At 39.4% G+C, this 17,099-nt stretch overlaps 1 protein-coding gene across 4 annotated transcripts in view; it reads right to left on the bottom strand.

Annotated features, from left to right (window-relative positions):
- LOC131240342 (uncharacterized) overlaps positions 1-17,099 on the bottom strand; it is an 80,873-nt gene that overhangs the window by 27,564 nt on the left and 36,210 nt on the right. For all 4 annotated transcript variants that reach the window (XM_058238489.1, XM_058238490.1, XM_058238491.1 and 1 more), the window contains 4 exons: positions 14,585-14,749; positions 7,544-8,060; positions 7,287-7,443; positions 2,652-2,761 (listed from right to left, as the gene is read on the bottom strand). In XM_058238489.1, coding sequence (XP_058094472.1) covers positions 2,652-2,761; positions 7,287-7,443; positions 7,544-8,060; positions 14,585-14,749 — 949 coding nt within the window. The remainder of the gene's footprint in view (positions 1-2,651; positions 2,762-7,286; positions 7,444-7,543; positions 8,061-14,584; positions 14,750-17,099) is intronic.

The raw sequence follows: 17,099 nt of genomic DNA, 5'->3' as shown, positions 1-17,099 counted from the left end.
TTGACTTTATGTGAGATGTGGAATTTTGTGTGATTGTTTCTGAACTAGTATGATCTAAAGCCTGGAATCTTGCATAGCATGTTTAAAATTTCATGTCCTGCATCAAGGAGACCTCATTGGCGATCAAGTTTCTTTGATGATATTTGGCAAGGACAAGAGTGGGAATGTATCCTGACGATCACTTACCCCTTCTTGTTGAGGTGTTACCTCTAAATGTATCGGCCTATCGAGTTTTCCAGAAAGTCCAATCTGTGTTTGACAATGTTTGTGGTACATTTTGACCAAGTGCTAGGAACAACGAGTTCACAAGTGAAGGGATACAACAAGCAATGGGACTTGACATCCATCAGGGTTACTTCCCTCTCAAAGTTCGAAGTTGACAGTGGGCCAAGTGGATACTCGCCGCACGGGTTAAAATGGTTGAAGGGTTTCATTGTCCACTAGTGTTTGCCAAAGCCACAGAGTTAGGATGACCAATCGGCAATCACCATTAGCACTACCTTCCATCTTTGGCCATGCAGTAATCATGCAGTTGTTCAAGCATCCATGCTGATCTCTCATATGGTCAGGTATTACTTCCAAGTGGTAGATCATTCCAAAGCTGCATTGTTTGCATCACCTCAGCCACGACGACAAAACAGCAAACAGACACTAGCACACATCGATTTCACCAACATGATTTTGAGCAACTTCCCTAGGATGAACATGACAGCACAAGGCTTAAGTGCATCCCTCTTGCTCAAATGGATAAGTCCTAGCCACACCATTTTGTTCATGATTTATCCTGAAAGCAACTTTTTGCAGACCTTTAAGAGGACAATATGCAATTGTCAGATTTTCAAACTCCATACCAAAACATATAGAATGGGGAGGCTTGCATTAGAACATATAATAAAAGGAGATGTAAGAGGAAAGTACGACGCACGCAGATCACGTACAAAGAAATAAACGAAAAGCAATATCATCTCTTCACAATCCCACGTCCAAAAACCATCATAAGGTATTCGATTTTTATTTTTATTTCTTTTTCTTTTATTGTTTATTGTTTTTTTTTTTTCTAGATTTTCAACTTCTAACAAATACTCTATAAAACATTCTCAAACTTCTTATTCATGTGGGATGACCAGATGAGATAAACATACATGTTCTAGATATATCCGAACTCGAGCATCTGTGAACTGCAATTTGCAATTACAGATTGTTGGCCAAGAAGTTTCCCAAAATGACCACTTTCGATGTCTTCGGTCAATAACTCATGAGACTGGAGAGACTAACAAAGATGTTGCCCATAGAATTCAAGGGGGATGGAAGAAATGAAGATGCGCCTCTGGAGTTTTATGTGATCGTTATGTACCACTCAAACTGAAAGGGAAATTTTAAAGGATGCCCATAACACCAGCCATGCTTTATGCGATAGAATGTTCCGCAGTTAAGGAACAACATGTCCATGGGATGTGTAGCAGAAATGAGGATGTTGAGATGGATGAGTAGCAAGACAAGGATAGAATTAGAAATGAATGCATTTGAGGGAATCTAAGCATAGCACCAATAGGTAACAAGATGAGGGAAAGTAGACTTAGATGGTTTGGTCATGTGCGACGGAGACCAAGAACTATGCCGGTTAGGAGTGAGTTCGTTCAAGTTGAAGGCTCTAAAAGGGCAAGGGAAAGGCCCAAAAGGACATGGGTGGAGGTAGTAAGAACTTAGTGTTCCAAATATTGACGTTATTATCGACAATATTGTTGATATTATTGTTATCGCCAGATCAGCGATAATGAAACTACTAGCATTTTAAAATTTTCCAATTATCATTGATATCTTCAATAATATAGGCAATATTTGGTGATATTATCAATACTAGTGATATTTTGATAAGAATCCCTAACAAAAATTTCCCTGAAATCAGCAATACCATCAATAAAAACCCTGATACGATACCAGCAACAATCTCCAATACCAGCAAAAACATCCATGAATAGTCGAAACTCGACATAAAATTGGGGAAATCCTAAAAACCCAAAACACATACATGTATGAACTGTTTTTAGCCAATTACTCAGAAAACTTGGACTTAAACCTCATTTAGACCTAGTTGATACTTGAGATTGAGTTTTTTAAACATCTTTTTCTTCTCTTTTTCACTTTTTTTTTTTTCCTGAAAGGTTTGAGTTTCTTAACCATCTCCCTATGCACACGAGAAATGACGATACACACTGTGGATGAAGCACGTATACCGTCACATGACTGATTTTCAAGCACGAAAGCACATTTAAACATACTCATTGACAATCATCATGAGGTTGAACAAATGTGCCTATAGAAGCACCCCCATGGCATTCTCATGATAGCTGGAACTTTCTTACCGGCACACAAACTCACATGCAATGGGGCCTTCCCAAGCCCTTTATTTTTGGATGATGTTAGAAATTTGATAAGAAAGTGTCCACGCAAGGCACTCTATACCATATGTGCATGAGGGGATGCAGTAGGGGCCATTGTGCATATGGTTGAACATGGACATCTAAAGAAACTAAAAGCAGAAAGATGTATTATTATCAGAATACGATTGCTGCAAGTAGATCTTCAGAAGTATGAATAGTAAACAAATTTCAGGGGCGAAATTCAAAAAGCAAAAGAGATAAAGTACAGACCCGAAAGATGAGCATACGAAAGAAGATACACCAATGTAAGGCAAACAATAGCGACAACAGATACAGCAATCGCCACATTCCCTAGCCACTCAGGTGTGCCACCAGGATTCCTGCATAATCATGCAAAATGAGGCAAGCTTTTGTTTTTCATGCACACATCAAGTATAGGCACATCTTAAATTTTAGAACACAAGGTTGCATAGGAGTGAGATCAATGGTGCTATCGAAACAACTTGATGCAACAGAAATTTGTAGGTTGTGACTAATATGGGTTCAAAGAGAGGGCCATCACCTACTGATGACATCATCATGCGGTTATGTCATCACTCCTCATGGCGGTTCTATTCCTAAAAAGGGCCTTTTTGTTTGTAGAAAACTTCAGTCATATGGACCCTTTTTACTTGTTTTGGAGTCTTTCTCTCTTTTGTGAGCATCTTACAAGAACTTGGAATCCAATGGATGGTTTGCATATTTCCCTCCTTCCCTCCCCCTATCTAGAAAAGGGGGAAAAAAAACTGAATGATTGTGCTTACTGCTAGAATTTTGCAATATTTTATTAAGATTCTGTGATATTGATATTGGGTATTTTATGTAATTCCTACCTTCAGGCTACATCAATTGGCATCAGAGCATTGTAATTCATGGTGAACATGAAGTGAAAGACATTACAAGATTTATTTTTATTTTTTTTGAAGGGTTATAAGAAATTTTATTGAGACGCCACCACGATGGGGCAACAAGCTACAAGCTAAGCAAAAAAAGGCTAAATTACAATCTTCTAAGGACAATATACAAGAGGCCCATCCAATACAAAAGACTTTGCCTTCGAGAATGCCTCCGCCTCATTACAAGAAACATTGTGAAAAAACCTCCCATTTCTTTCCCCCCAAAACACCCACCAGATGGCTAGCATAGACAATCTCCAAAGTGCTGTCTTTTGCCTCAAAAGACATTAGATGTTACAGATCTGATCATACAATTGGTTGAAGAGATCCAGTAGATTAGATTCCAAAACCAGTAGAAAGCAATGGTTCCAACAATTGACATGTATGAATGCATGACCAACCCCAATAATCAAAAATATGGTATGGATAGATGGGAGCTTAGAATATGGGGTTTTCAATGTCCTGGAACATGGTCAAAAGCAGCGGATTAAGAGATACAGAAATTGAATTGTTCATCATCTAGAGAGCTTCAATGATCAAATGCCAATTGTTAAACAATTCTTTATGTGGAATGAACTGCCCACTCATCAAAAGTAAGGGTTGTTGCTACAAAATGGGTGGCTTGATGCCAAAAAGAAAGATTCAAACATGGGAAGATGGAACAACTAAAGCCGAAGTTCTTTTTTAAGGGTAACTAAAGCAAAGTTCTTCCATCTGATTTAATGCAAGTGCTGGTTTACTAGTTCACCTCCATCAGAAGGGGAAAAAAATCAATAGTATATGAAAAACTAGCCACCAACGTATTAATTCACATCAGGCATCACAAGGATGGAGATTGAACTAAAACGAGATATGTAAATATACTGAACTTCATAATGATGATGAAATCAGTATCGTATAACACAGATCATAAGTGTAGATGAGGTCTATTCACTTGCTTTGAAGGCTGGGGAGGATTATGATGAAGACTGTGAGTAGCGGTAGCAATGTAGTGGAGCATGGTTTATTCCTCAGAGAAAACAATGAAATAACTCAAAGAATAATTGCTAAGGAGGTGTTCTGTTTGCAACAAGTTTTATGAAATATCATGAAATTTTGCACCAAATTAGACTAATTAATCATGAAACTTAATGAAATTTCTTGATATTTGGTGCAAAACCACCTAATACAAATACACCTAACCATCCAGCAGGGAGGAGATTGAGGAAACTCAATTACTCACAAGAATCCAAATTGGCCTCATGAGTCTATGATAGAACAACTGTTGCAATTGAAGCCAAGAAGAAGTCTTTTGATCATTTGAGAATGAATTAGATCCCATGTTAACTTGACCAAGGAAAAAGATGAATCTGATGAAGAGGAGAATAATATGAGAACAAAAGTAAGCATGAAGGATAAGAGGTGACTGTTAGAGAGCATTTTGTGGTGATTCAAAGAACCTTAATCGCACCTCAAAAAGAGGAATGGGAGAGGAAGATTTGGCGTGGACATTTTCCAAACTCAATTCAACTTGAATGAAAAGTGTGTGAGGGGAGAGAAGATGGAGAATTTGAGGTAGGATAATGAAAAAGCAGTTGCATCCACACAACATTGCCTGGTTTTAAGAACAATACAAAATGAAATCTATGCAACATCCTTTTTTATTAGAGAAGTTCACAAGGATGAATGAGGTGCGACCTATCAATGCGATGTCTGGGCTTTCATCAACTTTTCAGAGATTCTCCCGCTCTTACTACTGGTAAGGACTAATCTTGAATGCTCTCCAGATGGACAAGGGAGGACCAAGGGAATTGTAATTAGATGAAATTTGAAGGATCAGTTACTTGAGCCGATTAGATTAGGAAGGGGTGTGCTTTATTCAATTGTAGAGAGTCAAGGATGGTTTAGAAAAATTGAATAGTGAAAAAATTTTAGGGATAATATCAAACTAATATTGATTACGGTGACTGATAAAGATCTTTGTGGATTATGAGGTCATTTTAGGATTTAGAAGCCTGTTTTTGGAGCTACTTCTCAAGGGATGGGTTTACTGAGACATTCAATCCAACTTTTTTCTCTTTACATTTTTTTGTTCTCTCCTTTCAGGGTTTGGTTTAGACCATGCTTACATAATGAAACTCAGACGTGACTTAAGCAATCTAGATTGCGGGCCGTGAGTTCGAGTGACCTAGCTTATTGCTTGTAGCATTGCATGAAGTAAACTAGCCACTATCTTAACTGTGAATTGCAATCAAGCTCTATAAATCCACATTGTGGACGTGGAAGATAGCACAATTTAGAAAACCTTGCCAAACAACAGGTTTGCACCAAAAGCTATGTCAGTGATACCTAACACGCACACAACATGTGCCTCAGTGGCAATTCAGAAAGAAAGAAAAAAATTAAAAGGAACTTCCCTTGCTATATAGCTGGATAGATTGGTGATACAAATTACTAGTCAGATCCAGAATTTTACATATCCAGTCTACATGAACATGTCAGACCCAGACCAAGATCACAGTCAAAGCCTGTGTAATATTGCTTGAGTCTGTTATTTGCATGAGCATCTAGTAGACAATGTTGTCATCACTGAAATGACATTGGATATACTAAGCTGCAATGCAGAGCTAAGACTGCAATTCCAGTATCAGCTTCTGAAGTAGATTTGATAGGACTCGCAGACTAACAGCTTTGAAGGTATTTTTTCAACAAAATCATTAAAAATTATATATTTTTCGGAAGAACTCGCAGGCAGCGACAATCACAGCCTCCATTTTCAGCCCAAAATTCCATATGCAACAAGGTTCTGAGTTAGTAACTAGGTGAAAACCTCCATCTCAAGCACAATAAATTAGAATTAGAAAAGGTATGCCCTGGAATCTGCTAGCGGTTAATTACTTTCATTTGCACCCCTCTTTTATGGTGCATTCAGATTGTAATAGTTTGGTAATCAGCAAGGTTCACTGAAAGCTTTTCTTGCATACAGGGTCAAAGAATTCCCATTTATACAAAGCTCAGGTTGACAGAATCTATATAACAATGAACTATTACAAATTGATAATGATTATGTCATCATCACCATCATCAAAGCCTTATCCCAACTAATTGCAGCCAGCTACATGAATCTTGTTATGAATTTTCATTCCTTAATATAAGTAGGTAGCCTAGAAGTAGACTGAATAAGTGATACAATGACAGGGAAATGAAGGCCTGTTCCAATAAGTAGATTGAGATGGTTCGGTCAAAGTGCAACAAAGAATGGAGACAGCTCCAATAAGGAGGGGAACCTTGAATAGGATAGAAGTGACCTAAAAGAGGAACAGAGGAAGACCTAAAAGAATGTGGAATGATCTGGTCACAAGGGAAATGAAGGCCTGTTCACTTACCAAGGATAGGAGCTTAGATAGGAATGATAGTGAAATGGGATTGATAAAAAGGTAACCCAAATAGCTACGGCTATGATGACGATCATGATGAGTATATGTTGAGCTGGGTAAACTAACCAATGGATTCGTTTACACAACCAGATGTATAAATTGAAGGAGCATTAATAAAATACAGCAGAAATTATTATTATACTCCAATGGAGTACAACAATCCTTAGATTAGTTTTCTTATATGAAAAATCCAACCTTAATTTTGCAAGCTTTTCTCAGACAACCCTGAAATTTACAGAAACGTGGACACTCTGATCGGTGAATTTATTATATGACTGATTTTGTTAATAAGTAAATTATTAAACTTCATTCAGATGATATTGAGCTATAAACAGAAACTACAATACTCCATTCCAGGCAATGTATGATATCACAAATATGGAATAGTTAAGAATTGATGCTAAACATGCTATTGAAAGGATCTCTTCCAGCACATACATTACACATGTGAATGGGTTCAGTTGATGACAAAGTAGAAGCATGTAAAAATGCAAACACCTGCATATTAGGTTCCAGTCTTATCTCATCTGTGAAAATCAAAAGCTGGACTTTACCTATCATATCGAACTACAATCCCAGTTACCGCTCCCATCAGCCAAACAAATAAGCCAGCAGAAATTAAGATGGGCACTGACAAACCCAGAACTAAGGTTACAATCTTGAGCTGCTTGGGTGATCTCATTGGTGATAAGGTTGCTTCAATCAGGCCATCTAACGCATTAAGCAGAACAAATCAGTGCGTGTAATAAGTTATCCACATGCTAAGTCTGAAACTTGTGAGTGGCAAAAAAATCTGAGAATGTGAACTTACAAGCAAAAGCAGGTGAAACTAGCCACACAAGAGCTAAATAGGAAGATCCAACCTTGTAAAAATTCCCCACTATTAAAACAATAAGCCACTGAAACAAACCAGCTTTAAAAAGCCACCTTTCAGCCTCCCACTTGATTAAATCAACTCGAATATGCTTGGGATCACGTCTGAAAGCAACAGTCCGCAAATATTTTTGAAGAATGAGGTAACCAATATGCTGACCTATTAGTGCCCCAAGTACTGCAGGTGCACCAAATAACCCAAGAACTAACCAAGGGTTTGCAATATATGGCACAGGAGATGAACAAATTATTGGTAGAAGGAAGGCAACAGGAAGAGCTAAGCTTAGTGAAAATATCCACATGAGGAAAACACTTAGAACTGATAAGCACAATGATATTGTGGCTGGATAACCACCAACAAACAATGATGTTGTCCATATTAGAAGCCCCTGTAATATCACTGAGTTGTGAAGAATGTTTGCAAGATGTTGACGGTACACAACCATGTAAGTCCCCTGCAAAATCACCAATATGTATTCACAGTAAGAAGACCTAATACAAACTTTCGACATAAAGAAGAATCATTCTTCAAGCAGAGGAAGATTTTGCAGTACAAACTCCATCAGCTATAGCAAGAAACTTCTGCAATTTTTTTTCAGCTACATTTTTTATTTTTTTGAAAGGCAATGAGATTTTACTCAAAAAGGCCCTAGGGCAAAAGAATACAAGGACCACAGCCGGGCAAAAAGCCCAGCACCCAACAAACCAAGACACCCCTCAAGAAGCCAAAGCTAAGCGGCCCACTAGGAGACCGCTAGCTTCACTCTTCTAAAAACCTCTGAAACCGCCCTGCAAGAATTTCTTAAACACTGGTTATTTTGGTCACCTCAAATAGACCAAAGACCAGCCAGCAAGACCAATCTCCACTTCTTAAGGGGACCTCCTGGACCTCCCTCGTACCAAGCAAGGAAGAAGGCTTTGATGGGCACCAACACGACCCACAAGACATTCAAGAAGGCAAAAAAACCATCCCAAACTGATCTAGTAAACAGGCAATGGATGAACAAGTGGTTAACTAATTTGACTCCTTGTAAGCACAAGCTACAAGCATTCACAATAGTCATTAACTGCTTCCTTAGATTGTTGATAATCAGCACTCTATTCCTTCACTGTCCACACGAAAGCCACAAGCTTGGAAGGAGCTCTGTAGTGCCCCATGAAGGCAATGGCTAAACCGCAATTCCCCAAGGAATGAGATTGTAAACCATAGAAAGATTGGACTAAGAATTTTCCGGATTTGTCTTTATAAAAAAATCCGCTCACCCTTCACACCACCAGAAGGGAGAATTACTTGGAAGTCAAGCCAAGAGATGGATGAAATCAACCAACTCCTCGTCTGATAGATTTCCTCTGCAAGGGGAGGTCCATACACCTTCTGAACCAACATTTAAAAAAAAAAAAAAAAAAGCAATGGCCAACGGAAATATCTGCTTCAGGAGATAAACTGGCAAGCCTCAAGAACGCTTCATGGAGCAGAGCCTCTATTATCCAGACGTCATCACAAAAAGCGCAATCTTTCCCCATCCCGCACCGAAACAAAAAATTCAAGGTATGTCGTAATGTTAACTATGGGAGTCACAGTCCCCATCATTAACAATACACATAACGGTAGTTTTTTTAATGAAAAAGTCCCAAAAAAGTCTAAAAAATCTAGAATATTGAAAGAATTCCAAATATGTATTCTTTTGTGGTTTTGAACATGTTTATGGTGTAATGGTCCACTCTTTGGTAAGAATGTTGTCCCATCTGTTTGATGATTTTATTAACCCGACATGCTTATATATACCCCAAATTGGCTCAAAATTCATGCAAGTTATAGCACTCATTTCACAATTAACATCCCTACACATTAGACATATTCCCCCCTAAGTAATTTTAAGAAAAAATTAGAAATAAATTCGAATCAATAGTGTCACTGAAGTGGGGGACCACTTGAACGCTCCCAAACCAACCCCAAATCCATGCAATACATCCCTAAGCATTTGACATCATTTCCCCCAAGAAATTATAAGCAAAAAAATTAATTAATTAATTAATTAATTAAATTCAGATGAATAATGTCACCAATTTGGGAGACCATTCGAATACCGGGATAGGCCCAAATTCATGCAATCTATGACACTCATCCCATTAATGCAATTGGCCTCAAATTATGCTTATTCCATCATCGCTATCAAATTGGTGAACATTTATTGGACAACGAAGAATTAAAAATATCCAATGGTCCTATTTCAACAAACAAGTGTCCACAAATCAACCGTTAGGATCATTCAGGCATTTGACTTCGGATTGTGACTTAGTAACAGGGGGGCCTATTTTAATTAGTTTAGTTTGATTTAATACATGCCACTTGTACAATTTTTTTAGTCCAAGTGTATCAAGATTCGTAAGCCACCAAAGTATCGTATAAGGAAAAAAGAGATGGTCTCAAATCAAAGTGGTTGGACCACAAGCTATGGTCCACCCAACAGATAACTTCCAACTAGTCAAGTGCATGTCAAATCCAACATTTCCAATAGATTGGCCAAAATGAGGGTCACCTAGTGCAAAAATCATCCATATCTACTCATCAAGTGGGCCACACCATAGACAAAAATTTCTAGCCAACGATAAATAGCAAAACACAAGTGTGGTCCACTAGATGAGTGGATATGGCTGAGTTTTGCAAAAGGTGATCCTTGTGATGGGGCCAAACACATAAAAGGTTAGAAGTTATCCATTGATGGACCAACTTATAGTCCAACCAATTGGTCCTTTTATTTTAAAAGCTTGGATATAAAGAAGCCAAGTCGTAGCATGCTTTTAAAAAGACAGAGAGAGTGAGAGAGACGCACTTGCATATGAGAGAGAGAGAGAGAGAGGCATTGTTGCCAGAGGAGAGAAGAAGAAGAAGAGACCCAGGAACTTTTTTATCCTCAAAGAAAGAAGATGAGGAAGAGGAGACCCCATCTCAAACAAGGAGCTTTTTTTTTTGGGGGGGGGGGGGGGGGCGGTTGTACTGTTACGGTGCCATTTTTTCAAAGGTGCCCCGATTCGACCCCGAATCACGTAATGGGGTGTGCCATTACGGACATTATGTAACCGTTTTGGCACACCTTGGAGAAATCCCCTCCCTTGAATTTACCCGCCATACATGACACTACCTTTTAAAGAGTGAAGGCCCAGTAGAGAGGAGAATGCTTGGCCCACCAGCCCCAATCAGTGACCCTGTATTTGCACGCCACCGCCTATTGCCATAACTTACCTTCTTCCATTCCAAAACACAAAATCCACTTGCCAAGCAAGGCAAGGTTAACAACCTCCAGTATCCTAGAACCGGCCCCAACATCTGCATAACACCTACAATCTTCGCCCCAATCTTTTGTTTTTTTAAAAGACAACTTCGCCCCAATCCAACAGGTGAAACTTGTTAATATCATTCACGCCTTGCCATAAAAAGTGCCTCCTCAACTTCTCCAATTGAGCCAACACCGACTTCGAACATCTAAACAATGACATGAAGTATTACGGACAAGTTTGACAAAGCCAAGTTGATGGGTACGAGTCTTCTTCCCAAGGAGAGATGTTTGCTCTTTCATCTTGACAACTTCCTCTCCATTCTTTCGATGACCTTATCCCACTACCGCTTGGGCAGTTTTCCCACACAAAGAGGAAGGCCAAGGTACGTGGTTGAAAGGATCCAACGCTACACCTGAAAATTGTCGTATATCTTGCCACCTCCTCATCTAACATGTGGATTCCAAGAAGCTCACTCTTAAGAATATTGACCTTCAATCTGGAAACCACCTCAAAATTTTCACAATTTTTCTTAGGTTATCCCCCATAACCTCTTTTTGCCCTTGCAAAAGATTCAGGTATCATCTACAAATTAGAGGTGGGAGATCCGGATCAGGATTTCCACCATGAACCCCAAAATAAGGCTCATCTCATGACCATTGTCCGGCATTTTACCAAGGGCTTCCACAACCACAAGAAACAAAAAGGAGAGAGGGGATCCCCCTGCCATCGTGAAGCCTTAAAAAGGCCTTTGTGAGACCCATTAATGAGAACAAAGAATTCAGCTGAACAAATACAGGCTTGGACCCAACGCCTCCACTTGTGACTGCATCCCAAACAACCCAGCATGTTGTCCAAAAAGTCTCAATCTATAGTGCCATAGGCCTTTTCCATATCGAGCTTGCAAACAACCCCTTCATGGCCACCCCTATGCCACAAATCAAGGCATTCATGAGTGACCAAAGTGCTATGTAGAATCCATTGTCCATAAATGGAGGCACCTTGGCCTTGGGATTCAAAAATGACCTTTGGAAGAACTGCACGGAACCTTGAGGCCAAGATCTTCACCAAATTTTTACAAGGGCTCCTGATGAGATTGATGGGCCTGAAGCCTTTTAAACTTTCAAATCCTTCAATTTTAGGTATGATGGCTATGAATGACTTGCCCAATTCCGATGATAGTTGACTATTCTCGAAGAAATCAACAATAATCAACAATAAAACTAACCTAATAAGGACATCACTTCACGTACACCTTTGCGTACGTATCAAATGAGGCAAGCCCACTGATTTCTCTGTGGCTGGGCGAGTACCCATGATCAAGTTGAAGACTCCATGTGCATGCACGAGCATCTGGAAGACCCCACACTAGGAAGATGCACATGGGTTGCTTTAGGGAGTGGGTTGGACCGTCGGATTCAAGGGACGTGACAATCTAGTTGTTGGATCGCATGGATCACATGATCAGGCCATTGATTGTGGATCACCTTCATCAGCTTTTAGATTTTATCATCTTCTAGGATTTAGTTTATGATTACTTTATGTTTTGACACATTATGAGTGATTTAGTTGATTTTTCTTTAGACTATGGTCATTTTCATCACATTTCATAAGACATGGTTGAATTTGTAATTTTTGAAATTTATTTAAGCTATAAAAGAGGGGTGATCGTGTGACCTCTCTTCATCAGGTTTTTTGAGGGGGAAAAAAAGCTCCTTGCTTCTTCTTCTTCCATCTTCATGTGATTTGAAGGTAACTTCCATGTGATTTGGAAGGAAGATTGGTGTGAAGCTAATTTTCATCAACAAAGGTGTGAAGTCTCCATCTATCACTTTCATTATCATTCCTTTATCAACCATCGAGGTATTCTTCAAGTTCTTCAATTTTCTCCATCCTAAACATTCCCCATTCTTCCAATCATTCATCCTTCCACACTTATCAACAAACCAAACCCTCACAACCTAGCCCGCATGTGTGAGCGTACGGCCACACGTGTGAACCCATAAGGTCGGTCATCCGGCCACACTCATCTCTTTGGCTTTCCATCACCCTTCCGTCAAAACCCTACTCTCCCTTTTCCAAACCCTAACCCTAAACCTCTAAATCCCTAATTTTACAAGTTTTCCCTAAATTCCCTAAACCCTCATTTCACCCTAGGTAGTATTCGATCTTCTCCTTTGAAATAGGTTTTACTCTATGCTATTTGGATGTCCCTACATCCATTAAATCCTAGTTTCCTTTATTCAATGATTTTGTATGATGATGTTTGATAACCTAGGCTAAAATTATGCATGATCTTCTCTTGGGATTTTGATAATTTCGATGATGGTAGCAAGTTTTGTGCTTTTTTTAAATTAAGTTAATTTTGCTTATTGATCTCACCAATATTTGAGTTCATGCATCGGTCCTACATCATAACCACATCTGCATTTACCATTTCCCATATGCTTGCAAAAAAGCTACGAAAAGGCATCCGACCACGAGGCCTTATCTCTACCCAAGGAAGAAACTACAACTTTAACTTCTTCCACCGTTATTGGCCTTTCACGAGACTTGACATCTTCCACCAATAGGGATTCAAACTAAAGATTGTCTAAATGCAGCCACCTAAGGTTCTTAAAGAACTAGAGAATCATGTTGCAAACTTGTTCTCTTCCTTCCATGGTGTGCTGTCATGGCCGTTATGTAAAGGTAATGGTGGCAACCGTTACACATTACGGGGTCGTAATGGCCATTATGGGAAAAATGACCTGTAACGGCCGTTACACCCTTGTGATGGCCTGTTATGCACGTCATAAAGGCTGAAACAGCCCTATAACGGTCCCTTACGGGGCCGATACATGTTTTTCAGGTTTTCTCTTTTCAATTGAGAGAGAGAGAGAGAGAGAGAGAGAGAGAGAGAGAGAGAGAGATCGCCATGGCCATTATGGGGACCATAATGGCCGTTATAACCCGTAATGTAAAGGTAACAATGGTGGTTGTTACGGCCACCATTACCGTTACAGAATACCTTGCTTCCTTCTGTGGAAATTGTGTAATTCAGTCCATATAATTGGGACTGTGTTCCATCTTACTATAAATTTGATATCATCACAAGCTGTCGAGAATGGCTACTAAGATGCATGCACTTCATGAAGTTCCATGAAGTGCACACAGAAACACATCTACCATACAAGTTGGCACTCATGTAGGGTGATCAGGACCATTTAATTGACAGGCCAAGATGTGGATGAGCCATAATGGGCAAGGTTCTCAACTAAACTAAGGTAATCATCCACATTGACATTAAAATCTTGCATTTTGAATCTTACCATTCACATCAAATCTTACGGGAAACAACTTGAATTTGATGATTTATGGATGAGTCCTAGAATCTCGTATTTACACCTTACTCTTTGAAGTCAAACCTTACAATTCAATAAATGAAATGAGACACCCCTCCACAAAGTGCATTCTGATCAAGTTACAACAATATTTAATGAGTCAAAGACAACCATAGTGGTTTCGTTCTGCGAGTCACAATCTATAACTGAGTTTTGATTCCTAGCATGCCATTGAAAATGACAAGCATACTAATGAAATGTCAAGAAGACCCATCACAAGGTGGTTGGCAATTCATGCAGTTGCAGGAAAGGTTAGAAATTTTAGGATAATTTCCAATAGCAGCTAAAAGCCTAAAACAACAATTAAGAATTTACATTACCAGAACATCAAAATAAACAATGCGATTGTGGCCTTCGTCTTCTTTTGTTTCCATTGCCTTTACTTTTGGAATATAAGAGGAAGTAGCAGTTTGAAGCAGGAAAGCAAGCATGTTGTCTCCAAGATGCTGAAGAGAGCCCGGCTTCAAAAGACTCAATTTGTCATTCTGTATTCAGCAAGCATCCTAAGATTAGTTGTTCAATCAAACACACCTGAAAGCACAATTGAATTGACTAATATGTGAACATAAATAAAGTAAGATATATTTTGGAATCTATGAAGCCCTTTCTGAAGAATTAGCATTTAAGGTCCCCTCACATGAGAAAGACTATCCAATGATCAGGCACAAAATCAAGGTTTGGGAAATAAAAAGGCTACATCTGTTTTTATCTGAAAGGTGACTAAATTTTATTAAACACAAAAACGGCCATAAAGACACAAGTAAAGACCACAAACAACCAGCAGCCACAGGCACAATAGCCCGTGACCTCCTATCAACCCATCAGAAAATGCAACTAAGACTAAGAGTCTAAGACTATTGTGAGCACACACAGAAACAAAATGGAAACAAAAACCCAAAAAGATATTTAGAAGAACAATCTCGCCGATGCCAAATCATTTCCCCGATAACGTATAAAATTGATAACCCTTTGAATTCAGGCCTAACCATGGCCTACCCCAACACAATGAACACGATTCTACACCGACTTATCTAAAATATTCTTCCATTTCTTTCCTTCTGAAGGCCCTGCAAATAGCATAAGGGACCATCTTCCAAAGCACTCTTCCCCTAGCATGAGGACCAAGTGACCATCCCACAATCAACTCTGACCTGTTTAAGGTCCGTGCAAAACCCGAAGTAGTAGAAGAAATAACCCCAAACGGCAGTAGCAACGCCTACAATGAATTAAACATATGATACATTGATGTAGAGCGGGTCGTGGACACTTTCATGTCTAAGATGGACCAGAGAAGGCCCAATCAGAGGCAGAAGTCATCAAGACCGTCAGAACCTTAAAACAGGCATATCTCGCAAACCGGAATGAGTTACTCAACGTACCATATATGATTTTGCGGTAGGACGAGCTACTTTAGCCAACCAACCGGGCTATGCCGGGTTGCCCACGCTGAATTTGCGAGATTCCATCATATCGACGGCCGAATTCCATGTTTAGTTCCGTTTTTACTATAAATAGTAAGTTTTAGTTTGATTATAACTCTTCATCCGTTGGGCTTTAGGAGTTGTGTCCAACATGAAAAGTGCTTAGAATAATTAGGAGAATAACATGGTTAAGCCACATAGGACACTTACTATAAAAGTAAATTTACTATTTATAGTAAGTTACGAATTTTAGGGAGTTTTAGTTATAGTTTGCTTCTGATTTCTCTCCCATTGCTTGGTATCCCTATGGGTTGTGAACTCATTTATTTCATTAATCAATCAATTTCGAATTTTATAGAATTTATTTTCTATTTTGCTTGCTTTCTTTCTCGTGGATTCAAGAAGTCTCTGTGAGTAGTCTAGAGAAGTTCTGTGGATTCGGAACAGTTATTCCCTTGAGGAAGACAGTGCTCGACCTCACGTCCTTCCCTGCGTCCTACATTGTCTCCTCTTCCTCCAGGCATAGGACGCACATGTTGGGAACTGCAATGTTCCATTTCTTGAGATCCTCGGTAGTGAGGATTTTGTTAGCTGTGGCTAGCCAAGCAAAGGCTTGCATTCGAGGTGGCATGGGGGCCTTCCACCATTTTGGACACGGATCCAACATCCCCGAATTAGAGATGACCTGGAAGGACTTGGCAGTAAGTTCCCATTCAATATTCATTTTCATAACTTCCTTAGCATAAATCGAAACCTTGTCTAGCTTTCCGAGAGACTCCTGAGGATACATGCCTCATTATTAAGATTCCTCTGAAGATTAAGACAGTTTAATACTCCACACAGAAGTTCTCCCCACTACTTCAGAGAAATCCCTGACCTTTCTCATCTTCACTGAGAGAGCATAAACGACGAATAAAATGGCTCAGCCAATGGCATGTCACTGATCAATATATCTTTCCAAATTGAATCGTCTTTAATGATTGGGAAATGAATACCACAAGCAAAAGAACGGCCCACTTTGTTCGCAATGTTCCTGCTCTACCCTCCCTGATTTCTACTGAACATGCTGATTCCTTTTCCACACTTCCAACCCCACTCCCGAATCATCCCTGCCAGCTACTCATCATGCTTCCTTCAAATCATGTCCCTCCCCAAAGTGTCTTTTTCTTCACCATATCTCCACTACTACTCAAGAAGTACCCAGTTTATCCCCAACTATTCCTGCACTAGTGCCCCTTTCGTCAATTTATGCACATTGTTCCACCTCATGAGATACAACTTATCCTTTTCTCCTCATCCCTCCCATAAAAAGTTCCTTCGCAACCACTCCACCCTTCAAATACGACGTTATAAAATTTTCCTCCAATTAGAGGCTGGTTCCCTTGATTTTTTTGTTATTTTATTTATTTTTTTA

The sequence above is a fragment of the Magnolia sinica genome, chromosome 3 (assembly GCF_029962835.1).
Source record: "Magnolia sinica isolate HGM2019 chromosome 3, MsV1, whole genome shotgun sequence".
NCBI lineage: Eukaryota > Viridiplantae > Streptophyta > Magnoliopsida > Magnoliales > Magnoliaceae > Magnolia > Magnolia sinica.
Note: the sequence above shows the minus strand (reverse complement) of the source record. Positions and strands in the feature narration are given on the sequence as shown.